At 37.9% G+C, this 18657-nt stretch overlaps 1 protein-coding gene across 1 annotated transcript in view; it reads right to left on the reverse strand.

The window, feature by feature from the left end:
* Positions 1 to 2996: 2996 nt before the first annotated feature.
* LOC106062983 (ATP-dependent RNA helicase DDX1-like) overlaps positions 2997 to 18657 on the reverse strand; it is a 249064-nt gene continuing 233403 nt past the window's right edge. Inside the window, exons 24-27 of the mRNA XM_056034576.1 lie at positions 18603 to 18645; positions 17684 to 17782; positions 6672 to 6792; positions 2997 to 3406 (exon numbers count right to left, since the gene is read on the reverse strand). Coding sequence (XP_055890551.1) covers positions 3279 to 3406; positions 6672 to 6792; positions 17684 to 17782; positions 18603 to 18645 — 391 coding nt within the window. The 3' untranslated portion in view covers positions 2997 to 3278. The remainder of the gene's footprint in view (positions 3407 to 6671; positions 6793 to 17683; positions 17783 to 18602; positions 18646 to 18657) is intronic.

An 18657-nucleotide genomic window follows, 5' to 3' on the forward strand; every position in this document is an offset into this window, starting at 1 on the left:
GTGGATCTAGTACTTACAATAATTAATGGGAAAGTTGAAATGTATCTTTTTTCACGTACCAGAAAATGGCTTGATTTCTCTCCTTCAATTTCAGCAACATTGAGAATAGCTTCACCATCGACTTTAGGCTTCATTTAAAAATATTTTATTCGCGTCTCAAATTAAAAACTCCGGTCATGTTTCTTTTCTAATGCCATTTGTGTAATGTTTGTTTTTAAAACAGCCAAACTCTCTTGACAAATCAAAGAAGTTGCCTTATTATCATGTTCCACATAAAAGTAAAGATCCGTTCACTGGTAGATTCTACTTACAAACAAACGTTAATGGTCATGGTACTAATCTATTAGAAAACAAAAGTGTGAGCCCTAACGTAGCTAAAGATATACTTTTCAACGTTTTATTTTTTTAGGGTGTGAATTTTTTTCTACACTATATGTCAACGTTTCGGCGTGCCTGATAGAACGTCGCGGGCCAGATCCGGCCCGCAGGCCGTATTTTTGCGCATCACTGAATTGCAAGATTAGTTTCAGCAATATTCTAACGTATTTCTAAGTAAAGAATAATTTCCCTGAAGAGATTTACATGACTGACATTAAAAAAAAAAGTATTTCATAATCTGACCCTACAAACAAATCTTGTCTACTAGGTTACACAAGTAACGCTCCGGTGGCATTGAGAAAGAAGAATGATGTCTTGACGTTACTATTAACGAATGAAATTGGAAAATACTTTTTTTAATTTCATGTCTTTATGAGTTTCATTACTCACACATGTCCTGAAATAGAATTAAATGAATCTGAGATATTTATTTGATAACGTTCAGCCATTGTTTTTTTTTCAAAATCATCCGAAAATATATTTCAGAACAACAAAAAGAAACAGAAGCAATTCTTGCAGTGCATCTGACAAAATGAGACACAAATTTCAGAGCTCTATGTTGGGAAAAATAATTTTAAAAGCAAAGTGCACAGGAATAAAGCAAAATCCAATGTATAAAGAAGAAAGTAAGGCATATATACGTATGTATGTATGTCCCGCATAGAAATAAAAAAAAAACAACAGCTTTACAAATCTTGATAAGACTTGGCATAACTGTTCCATAGATCATGACCATAGTGTATTTTTAATGTCCTCTACAACCGGGAAAGGGGGTGCATGAAAATAAAAAAAAACCCACCTAAATTTATGTGTATTAAAGAATGAATTTTAAAACATAAATTTGGTAAACCTGTTTTCACAGTATGTTATATTTGACATGAATGTGTTGGCTGAACGGATAAACCTGTTTTCACAGTATGTTATATTTGACATGAATGTGTTGGCTGAAAGGATAAACCTGTTTTCACAGTATGTTATATTTGACATGAATGTGTTGGCTGAACGGATAAACCTGTTTTCACAGTATGTTATATTTGACATGAATGTGTTGGCTGAACGGATAAACCTGTTTTCACAGTATGTTATATTTGACATGAATGTGTTGGCTGAACGGATAAACCCGTTTTAACACTGCGGCAGGGTAAAAACAAAACGGGTCGTTTCATATCAATGTAACAGATACAATAATTCACGGGCTTTAAGGTAACGTTTGGCCACCGCCAAAACGCTTAAAAAAGGAGGGGGTGCTAGGGCTAAAATTAAAAAGTCTGTGGTCGTCTCCTTTACATTAGGACTACAACAGAAAGATTTAAAAACTCCTTCATCCCACTTTCGGTCAGAGTGTTACAAGGTCATTTGACTTCATCGAGAAGTACATAGAAGTCAATTGGACCTGAGTGACCAATCGTAAACAAACAACATTTAGCCACGTGATAATATTGATAAAACAACGAAAAAAACGTATCACGTGATAGCCATTGTGTATTACGTAATTTGTATAGAAGAGAGAGAGAATCACGAGGCTAAATGGTGTTTGTTAACGATTGGTGAATGAGGTCTATTCCTAAAGCGCTGGTTGTGAGTGTGTATGTGAATGTTGTTCGTATTTGCATCTATATTGTTATGTTACAGTAGTTACGCTGAGGTGGTCATTTGTTGTCAAACTGAATTTCGATTTGAATGGATCAATAAAAATTATCTTATCTTTTCTTATCTTATCTGCCCCATAGATCGCAAAAGTATCCCAACGTTAACGTTGCATTGTGTGGAGCAGAGCAAAACAAAAGTCAAAAATAAAGTTCCCTTTCAGACCTTGTGATCTCCAGGGCAGATGATGTAAAGGTCATGTTTCTGTGGCCCCCACGGTTAACGAGGGTGTCATGTCGCCAGCACAATGACCAACTGCCTTTACTTTTTCCCTAACTAATGTCAGGTACCTATTAGAGCTGGGTACACTCAGAAGCGCCCAGTCTTGACCAAGATTCAAACCCAGGACCCCGGTTTGGAAAGCCAAGCACTTTACCACTCAGCCACTGCACCTACAAAACAAAATAACACTACAACAAACCAGGAGCCCTGTTGCTCTTCTGATCCAACAATAGGTGTCAGAACATAAAACTAATGTGTTCGACTGTCATCTATTATTGATGGAATGTTCACCTTTTTGTCAGGCCGGTAACAAATCTGCTCAAGCAGGAATCTATTATTAACGTTTTCTAGAAATTAGACATGTCTTGGCCAGGCACAATTTGTTAAGATCCTTCGATGTACTTTTAGAAATAAAATTATGTTGACATAAATATTATTAAATGCAGCCTCACATATTAATATATTCTGGTGGAAAAAGGGGGACTTGAGATTGTAAATTCAATGATACGTCTTGACTTTCAGATGTTCCTTGAAAAATGAAGATTATTTCTTTCTAGCCCAAACCTCTAAGTGGCAAATGGTGATAGTGTGCGGATTTGGAATCTGGGAACAGACGAGAGTCTCGAGCGAGTACCACACATTCAGGCTACCATTCTAACCTGTTATAGCAATTACGCTGGAACTATGTTCACCGACACACATACCTGACAGACAATACTGGCAGACATAGACAAAAAAAAAGTACACTCTTTTTAAGTTTATTTCATTTATTGAAAACATAAACTGTATACCAACATGCATGTCCTAAAATAAGTTTATCATGTTGACTGTTCCATCGACAAGAAATAAAGCGAACAAACTAAAAGTTCAGCTTAAAACACATTAATCAATCAGTTCCAAACAAGAATTTAAGAAAACAAAAACAAACTGAACATTCCAGGGTCTGAAGGGACATCATAGCTAGATCTCGTAGTACTGTATGTAGCTATTGTAGATTGCTTTTCTGTGAAGCAATGTCTTCTGTTGTCTGCCTATTGTCTGACTGCAAACTTCTTTTTATACTTCAGGTCAATAAAATAAGTCTGAGCTTTCTTTTCCAGCTGAGCCAATTCTGTGACAGTCGGGGCCAAGAACTCAATGTGCCCTTTATAACCACTTCCTGCAAGGATAAAACAACAAATTAGTTCAGACAGTTCTGGTGTCAGACGTCACAAAATGTGATCCAAGCCATGAGCAGACCAGATACTGTACACCTACTACTCACGGGCTCTAAAAGGCTACGACCTTTGACTTCTTAACAATACACATTGACAGTAACTTTGACATCATAAGACAGAAAGTAAACACACTTTTGCAAAAGGCGTCATGACATTTATTTTGTTTCGTTAAATTTATTTTCATTTTCCAAAAATTCATTTTGTACATCGCGTCGTACATTACATCTTGCATAAGATTGTGACCCGATTTCTTTTGTGGACCTGGGGAGGGAAGGGGGTATCTGGGAGAAGGTTTCAGCAAACAGAAATTCAGCTTGATTTGGGAGAAGGTTTCAGCAAACACAATTCAGCTTGATTTGGGAGAAGGTTTCAGCAAACACAAACTCAGCTTGACTTGGGAGAAGGTTTCAGCAAACACAAACTCAGCTTGACTTGGGAGAAGGTTTCAGCAAACACAAACTGAGCTTGATTTGGGAGAAGGTTTCAGCAAACACAAACTCAGCTTGATTTGGGAGAAGGTTTCAGCAAACACAAACTCAGCTTGATTTGGGAGAAGGTTTCAGCAAACATAAACTGAGCTTGATTTGGGAGAAGGTTTCAGCAAACACAAACTCAGCTTGATTTGGGAGAAGGTTTCAGCAAACACAAACTCAGCTTGATTTGGGAGAAGGTTTCAGCAAACATAAACTCAGCTTGATTTGGGATACAAACTCGAGTCCCTTGGATAGATAGCCATGCGGTTTATGCCACTCAGACACTCGCCCTACATGAGTGTATACCACGTCTGCAGTGCTAGATATGATCTAAGTGCTTACGATGATCTCCTCCTGTCCGCCCCCATCTTACCGCTCCTAAAGACAAAATCTGATTGACTGAGCGTCATCCTGTATTTAAAATCACAAATGTTTCCCGAAATTAAAAAAATAAAAAATTATATTTCTTACTTTACAGTTAAGGTCACAGTGTACCTAGTCTGGTGTGACCCATTACCTAGGTAGCCACTAGGAGCTCCGAGTGAGCTCTTGACTTATGACTGTAGCTTCAAATAATACCCCCCCCCCTCAGAAATGTAATTAGGGTTATGACTTTTGAACTACACATTAAGAAAATGAAGACAGCTACTACATTCTAAACAAACAAACAAAAAACTTGGCTCAGTAAGCTCGTGCCCTATCCAACAGTCAGACATATTAGATCTGGTATGATCTGATTATAGATGAAAGATTAGACAATCTTTCTATTCTATGTGTGGTCTAAGCAAACAGGAACATTCGTTGTACAAGTTTTTCAAATTCAACTTTTTCTACATCAGAAATAATAATAATATAGCTATTTATTATGAGATGCATTACGAGGGGAAAAAAACCCCAACTTGGATCCTCAAAAAAAAAACAACCTAACAAAGACACGAATGAGATTGATATAAAAGTTCATCTCTAGATAGAGTTACATTCTAAAATATCACACGCAACTTCTGAAGCTAACAATGGAATACAATAGTTTCTTTGCATTTTGAAACTTGGATTTAAAAACAAAAAAAACAATGACACGATAATAATTCTAAGCAGCCTCCTTGACATTCCCCCCCCCCCAAGTCTTGTGTCAGTCAATAGTTGCTTTAATAGTTTAGAGTGCTCCCACACAGATCAACAACATGTCTACCAACTGGCTGACAACTTTTAAAAGTACACTATGATTAGCAAATAAATCTCTTGATTTGAACAAATGACTGACTTCAGAAAGGAACAGACAAAAAAAAAAAGGAAGATACCTACATCTAATAAGCAACTCCAGAAAGTTACAATTATAGAGACACAAAAAGAGAGGAGTAGTTAGTGAGTAGCCGGAGGAATTCCAATAGTAGTCAAACGTAGAAAAAAACAAAAAAACTTAGCAGGGCAGATTATCATTAGTCAAAACTTTATACATGTAATAAGATAATAAGATACCAGACAGAGTCAGAAATAAGAGAATAGTCGTGACACAAGGACAAGCTAGTGTACAAATCAGGTAGGTACTTTTCTTTAACTGTGTACATGCTTGTACATTCAAAGATAAAATTGCATTTTCCAGGAACAAATAGCAATACTCTTTAACTTTTAAAGTGATCCAGATCCAAAGATAAGTCATAGGAGTTCAACTCAGTTGTGTGCAAGAATACAACCAGATACCCAACTTAAGATAATTTAATGAGTTGTAAGCCACAACGTGGCGCGCGGGGGCGCCAACGGTCGTTAGAGGAGAACATATTATAAAGACAAAAAAGGTAACAAAACAGAACTGCAGTTGGGGTGATTAAGGATCGAATCCTTTGTAATGGAGGGGAAGGAATACAGACCCCAAAACATGCTCACTACAACAAACAGCTGAAAAGGTACAGAGAAAGAGTATGGGGGTGAGGCTCCCTTTTGTGCTCGGCTTCAGACCTCGCCTCCAACACGAGCAGCTGGAGGTTATAGGATGTAACAAATGTGTTTGGATCCCTCTCAGAATGAGCAATTGCTCAGACAGGCCGATGAAGGGGAGCTCCCATGGGCACAGAGTTCCAAGACTCTTACCACAATGACCAAGTCTGTCTTTAACATTCAAACTATCAATGACCAAGACTATCTTTAACATTCAAACTATCAATGACCAAGGCTGTCCTTAACATTCACACTATTAACGACAAAGGCTGTCTTTAACATTCAGACTATCAATGACCAAGTCTGTCTTTAACATTCAGACTATCAATGACCAAGTCTGTCTTTAACATTCAAACTATCAATGACCAAGTCTGTCTTAAACATTCAAACTATCAATGACCAAGTCTGTCTTTAACATTCAAACTGTCAATGACCAAGACTGTCTTTAACATTCAGACTATCAATGACCAAGACTATCTTTAACATTCAAACTGTTAATTACAATGACTTTTAACATTCAAAGTATTAATTTCCAAGACTATTCTTTAACATTCAAACTATCAATGACCAAGGCTGTCCTTAACATTCAAACTATTAACGACAAAGGCTGTCTTTAAAATTCAAACTATCAATGACCAAGACTATCTTTAACATTCAAACTATCAATGACCAAGACTGTCCTTAACATACAAACTATCAATGACCAAGACTGTCTTTAACATTCAGACTAGTGGTCATACTAAGAGACTCACGTCTGCTACTGACATCAACTACATGAACAGGCGACAATTGAAAGGATTACCTCCAGCCTTTCTTCGTTCTCCGTAGGTCACTTTGCCATCAAACTCATTGATGGGCACCTTCATGTCCGGCTCAACCCTGTCGATGGTAATGTCCAGATGATCTTCCACGTCATTCAGAAGCTGAGGAATGAAAGCAGACGACAATGTCACGAGATAAGCACGAGCCAAACATTTCCCGGCAGAACAATATAAACACCCAAACATTTCCCGGCAGAACAATATAAACACACAAACATTTCCAAGCAGAACAATATAAACACACACACATTTCCAAGCAGAACAATATAAACACACAAACATTTCCCGGCAGAACAATATAAAAAACACAAACATTTCCAAGCAGAACAATATAAACACATAAACATTTCCCGGCAGAACAATATAAAGACATAAACATTTCCCAGCAGAACAATATAAACACCCAAACATTTCCCGGCAGAACAATATAAACACACAAACATTTCCAAGCAGAACAATATAAACACACACACATTTCCAAGCAGAACAATATAAACACACAAACATTTCCCGGCAGAACAATATAAACACACAAACATTTCCAAGCAGAACAATATAAACACACAAACATTTCCCAGCAGAACAATATAAACACACACACACATTTCCCCCAGCAGAACAATATAAACACACAAACATTTCCCAGCAGAACAATATAAACACACACACACATTTCCCCCAGTAGAACAATATAAACACACAAACATTTCCCAGCAGAACAATATAAACACATAAACATTCCCCGGCAGAACAATATAAACACATAAACATTTCCCAGCAGAACAATATAAACACACACACACATTTCCCCCAGTAGAACAATATAAACACACAAACATTTCCCGGCAGAACAATATAAACACATAAACATTTCCCGGCAGAACAATATAAACACATAAACATTTCCCAGCACAACATATAAACACACAAACATTTCGCTATAGAGACATGCACTTCATCTTTCTAAACACAAGTGAAAACACATACACACAAAAACAACAACACGTCTGTTGAAAACAATTATGTTGACACTATGTTCATGGCACTAATGATGCACTAAATGTCTGCGTTGCTAGAAGCACTACTTTGATCATGACTGTAATACATTTTTATACAATCAATGGTGCAGCGACGTCTTTTTAACTACCGGCCTACGTCTACGCTTGAAAAGACAAGCAATATATATATATGTGTATATGTATGTATATATATATAACCCTAACCATATACATGTTCCTTTATTAAAAAAAAAACAAAAAAAAAACTGTCTAACGGGAAAGAACTCCACACTTACAACTATATCCCTCGAAAACGTTGAAGTTATTTTCCTTTTTTCGTTATTAAAAAAAAAATGTCCCACTGTGACCTACATATTTTGCCACCTGTGTTAATTACTAATAATTAATTGACACACTGGTTCATATTTTTTTTATTGATTCATGTTTTATTAGATACAATAAATAATGATCAGAGAATGGGTGTGGGAGATATAGTGTTCAAACTTTTAACCCAGACAGTCAGAAAGACAGAGCGAGTTGATATAAGCTTTGTAAAAAGCCATTGTTTTCTAGTACGCCTGCAGTTCACCATTAGAACTGAAAACCGAAAAATCGCTAATTAAAATCAAATGTCACCATCGTAGGATCAAAGGCCTTCCGAAGGGGCCCCTATCGTATTTCAACTGAGCATAGATATGTAGTCACAAATATAAACCATTTTTAGGTAAGAAAAAAAAAAAGGCGTCAATTATAGTATTATCCCAAAACTAGGTATCTTAGAAGAGAGTCAGCTCTTATCTTCATGCAGGCTACTTCACTTGAGACTTTGTGTCTCCTGACAGCGGGGAAGAAGTCTGTATAGTAAGCGTGTACAAGTCTAAGTACCAGCACACTGCTTCTAGTAGATGGGTACAAAAGAGATTTTGTGTCAGCTGAGGCGAATCTTTAGATCAGTGGTTCCCAAACTATTTTGTCTCGTAGACCCCTTGCCATGTTTTCTGGTTTTCGGTAGACCCCCGACTTGCAATTTTTTGCAAATTCATAGCCATTTAAAAAGACAACTTATTTCTAACTGTAGTGAATTGAAGAGATTAAAAGTAATTTAAACCTACAATAAATGTATAGAGATCTATATTACTATAATTACATTAATGGGATGTACAAGTTAAAGTCACGACCTGATTAAATGAAATCTATTATGGTAGACCCCATGGACATCTCATAGACCCCCAACAGTTTCGTAGACCCCTTGGAAGTCTTCGTAGACTCCTGGGGGTCTATATAGACCACTTTGGGAATCACTGCTCTAGAGTCTGCCAATAGTGGGCTTACTCCTTTAAGTTGCAGGGAATAGGGGCTACTTCTAGCTTCCTTTTTAACCTTTTTTTCTTTTGTTCTATTAACTAAGCAGTTAATAATTAGACCATTGTCTTTTGAGTCCCACTATCAAGGATGAGTGCAGTATTTCCCATGGCTACTCAGACCAAGATTGCTTCCTGCATATTTTGCCACAACTTATGCAGACAAAGCCGTTGTCTGCCCGGGGGTCTATTTAAAGTCTCATTTCCCCGTCTGCGCCTGCCCTCGGCCAATGAGCGTCCTGCGACCTTTGTGGGAGCTCTACAGCTGTCTGTTACAAAAGTCTTGCTGCCAGTTCCTTTCACAAATGCCAGTGAGGACAAACTGGCCGAGTGGGTCGTTACAGGAGGGGGGAGGAGGGCGGGCTGGATTACAAAAGAAATTGACAAAATGACTTCATTTTTCTACTACCAAGCCTGCTACCGCGCTCAAGCTGGTTGTTGGTTCAGTTAGGTGTGTGCGTGCGTGTGTGTGTGTTACGTAGTAAAGTAAAAAATAAGAAAAAAAGTAAAAAGTGTCTCTGTGTTCTGTAGTTTGTGATTTCTCTGTCAGCGGCAGATGCCAAGACGTGTTTTTTAGTCTAAAAAAAAAAGGTTACTTTCATTTTTTTCTGTGCTTTGAATTAGATCATTTTAGAATTCAAATTAGATCCATTTAGAATGAGATGAATTTAGAATTAGATCTTCACCAAAAACTTTGTTACCAAAACACTTTTTTTAATAGTTGATCCCAATGTCCTAGTCCTAACCCAAATATACTAGTCATATGTAAACACAATGTCCTAGTCCTAACCCAAATATAACAGTCACAATGTCCTAGTCCTAACCCAAATATACTAGTCATATGTAAACACAATGTCCTAGTCCTAACCCAAATATAACAGTCACAATGTCCTAGTCCTAACCCAAATATACTAGTCATATGTAAACTGTTAAAGCCTCCGCGCGGTGTTGATTCTTGGCAATCTGTATCGTGTAGATCTGACTGGAAGTAACGCTGAACTCAACTACTTCAGTAACACCGGCGAAAGGCCGAAACAATCAAATATGTAGTCAACGCTGATGTTGTTCTATAAAGATATTTAATAATCAAGAAGGGAATCGTCCGATGTCAGTTATGTCGTACTCAAGTCTACTACTCTACAAGAAGCGTCTTCCTTTTAGCGTCACTTAGAGCGTTCTTATTTTTTAAAGATCTGTCACGTCACTTGTCGCTAATTAAAACTTTCCCCTTATTCCCGAAACAAATAACTAATTCCTAATCATGTCATAACAAAACACAATGTCCTAGTCCTAACCCAAATATAACAGTCACATTTAAAATGCTTGAGTGAAATTGTTCGTAGATTGTTCGTTTTTTTATCGTTCTAAGTTTTTGTTCGATGCAAAGAACACATTGTACAACACGTCTCCTCAAGGATGATAAAGATTTTAGTTTTAGAGATAATAAAATGTTTAACATATCAAATATACAAGTTTGGTTGAAACTGCTACAAACACTTTTCATATTACTATCTAGTGACCTCATGACATTACGTACAAAAAACACGGACTTTAGGTCTCTTAAGTACAGAGGAGCTCTAAGGTTTTACGGTTTTGTAAAGCCAAATGTAGTTTGTAAGACGCACAAACATAAAAGAAATGTCAAGACATTTCAACACATCAGGTCGTATGGTTTGTAACTATATATGTAAATACAAGTCTGCTGTTTTCTTTTTATGGACTATTACAAGATCCACGGAGCTCGCAAAGACCTTCCTTCAGGGAACAGTACCAGGTAAAAGGAGAAGAGGCAGACAGAGAAAGCGATGGGAGGACAACATTAAAGAATGGACGGGCCTACCATTGATAGAGGTTTTAAACAATGCTAAAGACAGGGAGGAATGGAGAAAGACGGTAGACAAATCCTACTTGGTGCCCCAAAGGTCCAACAGACTAAGGGATAGGTAGGTAGGATGTTTGCAATTATAAAACAACGTCAATTTCAAGTCTGTTGCTTCATAGTGACTCTTAGATGAACATATAATTGTCAACACAGCCTGGACACCAGCGCTATCTCTCAACATTTACAGAGCATTTATGTAGAAGTTATTCAATTTTACAGAACTCGCTCTACAATCTGATGTCCCTTATATTAAAAAGAAACAGTTGTTCTAATCGATTTCCGGTCTTCTCCACCGATCCACTGGCCTATATGTCAAGGATGGAGAAAGATGAAAGCTTCCATCTCCCATCAGTCCTAAAGGTTGAGTGGCGATAGAAATGACACAATAGACTCCCAACATCATGTCGCTAACACACGCTGGGACTGGTTTGTAGAATAAATTTGACAAGAGATTTTATCACTGGGACAACTAGCGATGACAGACTCAAGAGCTCATGGCAAGGTCAAGGCTTCCAGATCTAGTTCAGAACAAGCGCGGACAAAATAATAAAAAAGTTTTGACTTTAACGGGCTTGATTCCAGCTGAGCTGACAGATTTTTTTTTACAAAGCTTATATGCACTCACTATGTCTCTGTCCGGTACAGATCGTGTACAGTCCAGTGATGCCCAACATAAATCGACCTGCGGGCCATTTTTATTTTCGACACTGGGGTCGCGGGCCACAGAAAGGGAAAAGCACACAAACGAAATGAAATTTCACCGGAAACTGTTTGATTAGAAAAAACCCGTGGATCTAGCACTTACATTCATTAATCGGATATTATTATCTTTTTTTTTTCGTGCGTCAGAAAACGGCTTCATTTCTTTACTAAAAATATCAGCAACAGTGTAGCTAGCTTTACCAACGACTCATTTTCTGGTCTCTTTTTGGTAACTATTCACATTAATCTTCCAATCTCTAGACGCATTTTAACAATCTTTTTATTCGAATGACGTCAAATTTATTTTAGAATGCCGTTTACATCTTATTTTTTTTAATAATATAAACAGCCACACTTTATTGACAACTCAAATATGTTGGATTATTATCATGTTCCACACAAAAAAGTAAATTCTTTTTTGGTAGATTCTACATTCGGAGTCCCCGTTTCATAAACGCACAAATGTTAAAGGTCATGGTGCCTATCAATCGGAGAAAAATTGAGGGCCCTAACGTAGGTTAAGATACATATTTTCAACCCTTTTTTTAGGAGGGGGGGGGGGATGCGGATTTTCTACACTTTGAACCGACTTTCGGCGGGACGGGTGGAACCAAGTCGCGGGTCGTATCTGGCCCGCGGGCCGTATTTTGTGCATCAGAGGTGTACACGTTATTTCCACTGCTTCCCATTCTCGGATCAAGTTGAAACTTTCCACAATTATTCATTGTCGATGATACAAAATGAAACAATGGAAAACGTGACCAATTATTTGAACAATTAGACGTAATGAATTCATTTTGTTTTATGTAAAGACAGCAATAATAAGGGGAGGTAAGCCTTTGGCTAAAAATGTGAAAGTAAGAAAAGATAACCATATACAATTGTATTTTTATAAGCATGAAAACAAATAACAATACCATTAGGCAGAGGGCAACCTGCTGAACGAAAATCACCTGCAGTCGCACCCCGACAAACAAGTGACCTCTCGATACACTAAAACTTAATTATAACAAACATAAACTTCAACACCCATTTTAAAACGAGGTTACTATTGTCAAGAAGGAAATAGGGCCTTGCAGAAAACTAATCAAACTACATTCCGATGCAGCTTGTAGCAGACTTCACTAACTCAATAAACGCGTTGATTTCAGACCTTGCGATCCATAAGGCAGATGATTTTAGGTCAGCTGTTCCTGTGTCCCACGGTTAACGAGGGTGTTATGTGCAAAGACCAACCCTTTTACTTTTCCCCAACTAATGTCAGGTACCCAATAGAGAAGGGTGGAATCAGAGGCGGCTTAAGGATCCCGAAATTGAAAAATTCCTGGCTACACCAGGTTTCAAACCCGGGATCCATCGGTTCAATATCCAACCACCAAGCGCCTTCATACAGGTGAATGCTCGTTGACGAATCTCACCAGGATAAACATGAAACCCATTTAGTTAAAGTCAAATGATCACAACAGCAAGAAGAGTTAGAACACTGAGATGTTAGAACAGCGGTTCTCAACCTTTTATGCTCGGCGACCCCTCTTTACAATCTCCTCACTCTGCCGCGACCCCCACCCCCGCACACACACAGCAATAGAAGAATAGACAAAAAAAAAAAATCCATTTTTTTCGATGGTCTTTGGCGACCCCTGGCAAATAGTCGATCGACCCCCAAGGGGGTCGCGACCCACATGCTGAGAACCCCTGTGTTAGAACGACCATATTTCATCTCATTTCTTAAGCCTCAGCGTTGGGTAAGACCGGAAAGATGTCGCCCCCCGTCACCAAGCAGCTGATGCGGTCAGAGGAACGGCCCCCTGCCACCAGACGTATTTGACACCAAGACTACTCGGTACGTGTGGGGGCCCTCTGCCTTCCCCTCTCCCCCCCCCCCCCCCAAAAAAAAAAAAGCCCTAACCTTCAACGTATACAAGTTGCATAAAAAAATAGCAACATGGTAAGGTGTTGCTTATTACCACTTCAGGCAATAACAACCTAAATGTAGATATACACTTTAACAAATCAGTAGCTCACACAAACAGAATGTTGAACTGAAGGTTCTGTTTTGTTTCGTATAACGTTGGAACTTAAAAGATGTAAAAAAAATAAAATAAAATAATGAACCTAAGAAACTGTTGAGTTACACAGAATATCGGCTTGTCATTGCAAAAAGATCCCGATTTCTTTTAACGATGTTTATTTGAAATCCCCCCCCCCCCCCCCCAAAGTAGACAACCTTGCCAGAGGTCATTTATCTTCTAGAGTTACCTTTGCTTCACCACCCGACATAATTCTGTATGAGCACATTAAAAAAAAAAAGGTTTATTCGGAAGTACAAACTATTGTCGATGAAGTCGTCCAGGTTTTGATCATTTTTACATGGAAAACGCTTCAAGTAAATACTGGCCGTATGTGATTGTCACCAGATTACCATGTGAAAGGGATTAGAAATTGAGAAGGTCAGGTTATTAATGATGAAAGAAATATAGAATCTTGGTAGAAAGTGGCATGCATAATAGGAAATTGAATTTGATCGTTTTTGTAGAAGAACATTTAATAAACAAACGTTTTCTTTAAGTTGACATTTCCAAGCATGTTTCAGTTAATAGTATGTCTCAGTTAATAGCATGTTTCAGTTAAAAGCATGTTTCAGTTAATAGCATGTCTCAGTTAATAGCATGTTTCAGTTAAAAGCATGTTTCAGTTAGAAGCATGTTTCAGTTAAAAGCATGTTTCAGTTAAAAGCCTGGTTTATGCGATCTACTCCTTTAAATGTCAGCTCTTCAAAGTACAAGCTTAAAAACGATCGTAACAAAATTATGTCAGTTCAACCAATGCACATGTTCCTCAAAAATTACAGACTATCTTGCATACATTTCCTGTTCATCAAAAACACCTAACAAGTCTATCATAACAGGTTGTTAATATTGTGTAAAAAAATGATGGGTAAAACCTGGTCTGTAATAAGTTTGGGTAAAACCTGGTCTGCAATAAGTTTAGGTAAAACCTGGTCAGCAATAAGTTTAGGTAAAACTTGGTCTGCAATAAGGTAAGATAAAACCTGGTCAGCAATAAGTTTAGATAAAACCTGGTCAGCAATAAGTTTAGATAAAACCTGGTCAGCAATAAGTTTAGGTAAAACTTGGTCTGCAATAAGGTAAGATAAAACCTGGTCAGCAATAAGTTTAGATAAAACCTGGTCTGCAATAAGTTTAGGTAAAACCTGGTCTGTAATAAGTTTAGGTAAAACCTGGTCTGTAATAAGTTTAGGTAAAACCTGGTCAGCAATAAGTTTAGATAAAACCTGGTCAGCAATAAGTTTAGATAAAACCTGGTCAGCAATAAGTTTAGGTAAAACCTGGTCTGTAATAAGTTTGGATAAAACCTGGCCAGCAATAAATTTGGGTAAAACCTGGTCAGCAATAAGTTTGGATAAAACCTGGTCAGCAATTCGTTTGGGTAAAACCTGGTCAGCAATACGTTTGGGTACTTTTCTTTCGTATCAAATTTCTTGATAGCGTTTTGACCTTGCTCTGTAACAGCGTACATTAACTGCATCTACTTTTAGAAACCTTGCCAACATCTCCGATTCCTTTCAGCCTAAGGCCCTGAAATCAGTCACGTTTTGATGTGATCGTCTGACAAGTCTCAATGTGACGCAGTCTGGATATTTCAAACTATTTCACAAGGTATTGTGTTTATTGTCGGTATCGCGTTTCTAGAAGCCTCAGGCACAATAAAATGTTTTCCAGAAATGACGTCCACAAGGAAAGAAGATCTTTTGCAAGTCAATGATATTTTAATTGGAGTCAAGAAAAAGTTCAATTTTACCCTTGTCTCTTCCTCTTTTTTTTTTAAATTTAGAAATTTGAACGTCAAGTGTTCAGTTGGTTGTAAAAAAAAATAATAGTAAATAATTAAAGGTGGAAATCAACTGTTTTAGAGATGGCGCAAAGTTTGAAGTGAAATTTCGTGTGAATGTATTCAGCTCTTAAAGGGTTGAGAGTCCCTGGTTCTTGATAAACATTTGGTGACCAGTAGGTTTAGCAGTTCGATGTTTTTGACGAGAAAGTCATTCAGACTTAGCACTACCTCGCAAATACAACTGTTCTGCTACAGGTTGGTGTGGACAGTAGAGTATCAATGCGCTGCATTAGACACCCATCCCGTTTGGGGGGTGGCCACATGCCAATGACATTTTGTTTTGGTAAGCTTTAAGGTGAAAGGCAGAAAAGAGGTGCCGCCCCCCACTTCCCGGTAAATGCTATAAAAATCAAATCAGGCGTCATTTCTCTCTGGTTGGCATAGCGGAAACTAGCTAGAGAGCTCTCACAAGGGTTGCGGGTTACACATTTGAGACCCCACAAAAAAAAGACCCTTGCCAAAGATAGCCGGGAGATAGAGAAATGACGTCACATAAAAAGACTCCCAGCGGATAATTGATTTGCATTATATGTGGCAAAAGGCAAAAATAGGCAGGTCGCTAATGAGTTTGCTTTGTCATACTGTACTCATCCTTAATCTTCGGAGTAGAAGACAATGCAATGTATCTAGTACAATTAATTAACCTCTAATCTCACAATACACTCAAGTTATTTAAAGATTCCACAAGATGAATGAGAAAAACACAGACACAGCTACATACACAAAGACCAGTAAAGCGATCTCAAACCTACGTGGCTCCCTAATGTTGGTCAGAGATGATAACTCTTTGAGTGGGTCAATAATCACACGTAGTGTCCCAGATTGCCTTAAACATAGCCCCATATTCCAAACTCGGAAAAAGATGCCTTGTATTTCATCAGTCTACAGTGGATCCCCATAGTCCTACCTCTCAAGTTCATATTAACGGCTGGCGAGGTGTTGAGGTCTTCGGTTTGATCTCAACACACCAAATTTACATTCAGAGATCGATCTCCAATAGCCTCATTATTCCCTGCCTGGTTGTAGCTAGTTAATTGATTGATGCCTTCACTCTCCCTAGCCACTTCACGCTGAAACTTCCCAACTAATCACTTCATACACACAGTTGTTGTTTTTTTAAAACAGAAGTTTATTATTAGAGCAAGCTGCTAGACTAATCAGTTCTGTAAGTAGATTGACCAAGATTAGAAGGTGTGGCAGGGGCTTGGCCTATAGAACGTCTGTACGAAATAATTGCGTATTTAAGAAGGTCAGCGAATGGAGTTGCCTTGTGGCTGGTACATACAGTGCGCATAATAATAATAATACGCTTTTTTAGATGTTAAGTCACAAGTGATTAATGTGGCTGGATGACAGGACCTAATGTGTCTGGTGGCTGGATGACAGGACCTAATGTGTCTGGTGGCTGGATAACAGGACCTAGTGTGTCTGGATGACAGGACCTATTGTTTAACGTGGCTTAATGACATGATCAAGTGTTTAACTGATTGTTATAGACTAAAGCATTGAGAATAATCTAGAAATTGGCACTGGAATATTTCGTTCACAAACGTAATTAGCAAACGTGCACGTCTGCATTACAAAATTCAAATGTAATAGTTTTCCCTAAAACCAAATTGATCAAGGCGAACAAACGTGTTGGGCGCTTTCGCGCTGTGTCTTGTATAAGACAAGTCAAAACTCAACCAAATAGAACATGCGACCAGCCAACAATGCAGGAAATACTAGACACTTTTAAACGATGTCGAATAATGCGTTTTATACGTAATGAAGGGCACTGTCGTCTGCCGCTCAGTGAACTTAATATCACCTAAAATCCTGGCCTCTCACTCAAGTCATCAAAAGTATTCTGTGTTTTGTCTCTTTACGCCTAAAATCCGAGTCTTCTTTTTAATAATCACTTCCTTGTTACTAAGCCAAAACTTGACCCATTTGATGAAACAACTTTTCGCGCCAAATTCTAACCCTAACACGAGCAGCGTCTCAACGTCATTGTGGAATTTCCAGAGCTATTTTTAGCCTCCTAAGTGGACCCTAAAGACTACAACACAGGAACATGTAATACTAACCCATGTTTCAACTTTTAACAAAGATAAAGGCTCAGTCTTTCACGCTAAAGAAACAATCTAATCTACCTGTGGCTCATTATACCAGATACAGCAGCCTCCTCTGTCAGTCAGGTTCGTGTTGTAACATCCCTTGCCTTTGCTGTTGCAGTTGGAGTGATACCAGACCTAAAGACAGCAACATATCAGCAAATCACTCAAACAAAAACATCAGAAGATCATTCATTCAAACAAAAATATCAGCAGATAATTGAAACAAACAAAAATATCAGCAGATAATTCAAACAAAAATCATTCAAAGTGTTACATTTCCGTCTTTTAACATTTTTTGGGGACTATAGGATGGAAACAAAAACAATGACCACAGTTCATTTTATAGGTTTTGATTGAGAAAGAGAGACAGAGAGAGAGAGAGAGAGAGAGACAGAGAGAGAAAAACTAGACACTTAATGATAGGGATCAGTCATAAGCTAGGAACTGTTTGTTCGACTCAATACATAAACAATGCTTTCGTTGGGAAAAAATCACTTTTAGAATCAGACGAATATCCGTAAAGTACAAAACTATAAATAGGTTTGAAATTGTCCAATTAAGAACTGCCATGGACTGTTTCTTTCAGTAATATGATTATAGAAGGCCGGGATTGTCTGATAACCTTGTGTACAAGGTCAATTTAAACAAGAAAAATTAATGGTCCATTGCAATAGTGTACACAAGTTGAATGTGTGAAAGTAATGGACATTTTGATAAAGGCATCATTTCACCCAGCTCTCTATATAGTCAAATGAAATTAAATGTTCGCTTAAATCTAGCGACAAAATACATCTCTCTCTCTCCCACCATGAGACAGCATGTTTATTTCAATCTTACTTTTACCTAGAAACTGCCAACAGCGAAGATTGCAGATCAATCTAATTGTACACGGCACACAGTGTGATTACTGAACAGATACAGGTGAATACAACTAAAGGAAATGAAGTGCTCTTACCTTCTCTTTACATGTAGCCACAAGACTTATAGCCAGACCCATCCTGAAACAGTGG

Source organism: Biomphalaria glabrata, chromosome 7, assembly GCF_947242115.1.
Source record: "Biomphalaria glabrata chromosome 7, xgBioGlab47.1, whole genome shotgun sequence".
NCBI lineage: Eukaryota > Metazoa > Mollusca > Gastropoda > Planorbidae > Biomphalaria > Biomphalaria glabrata.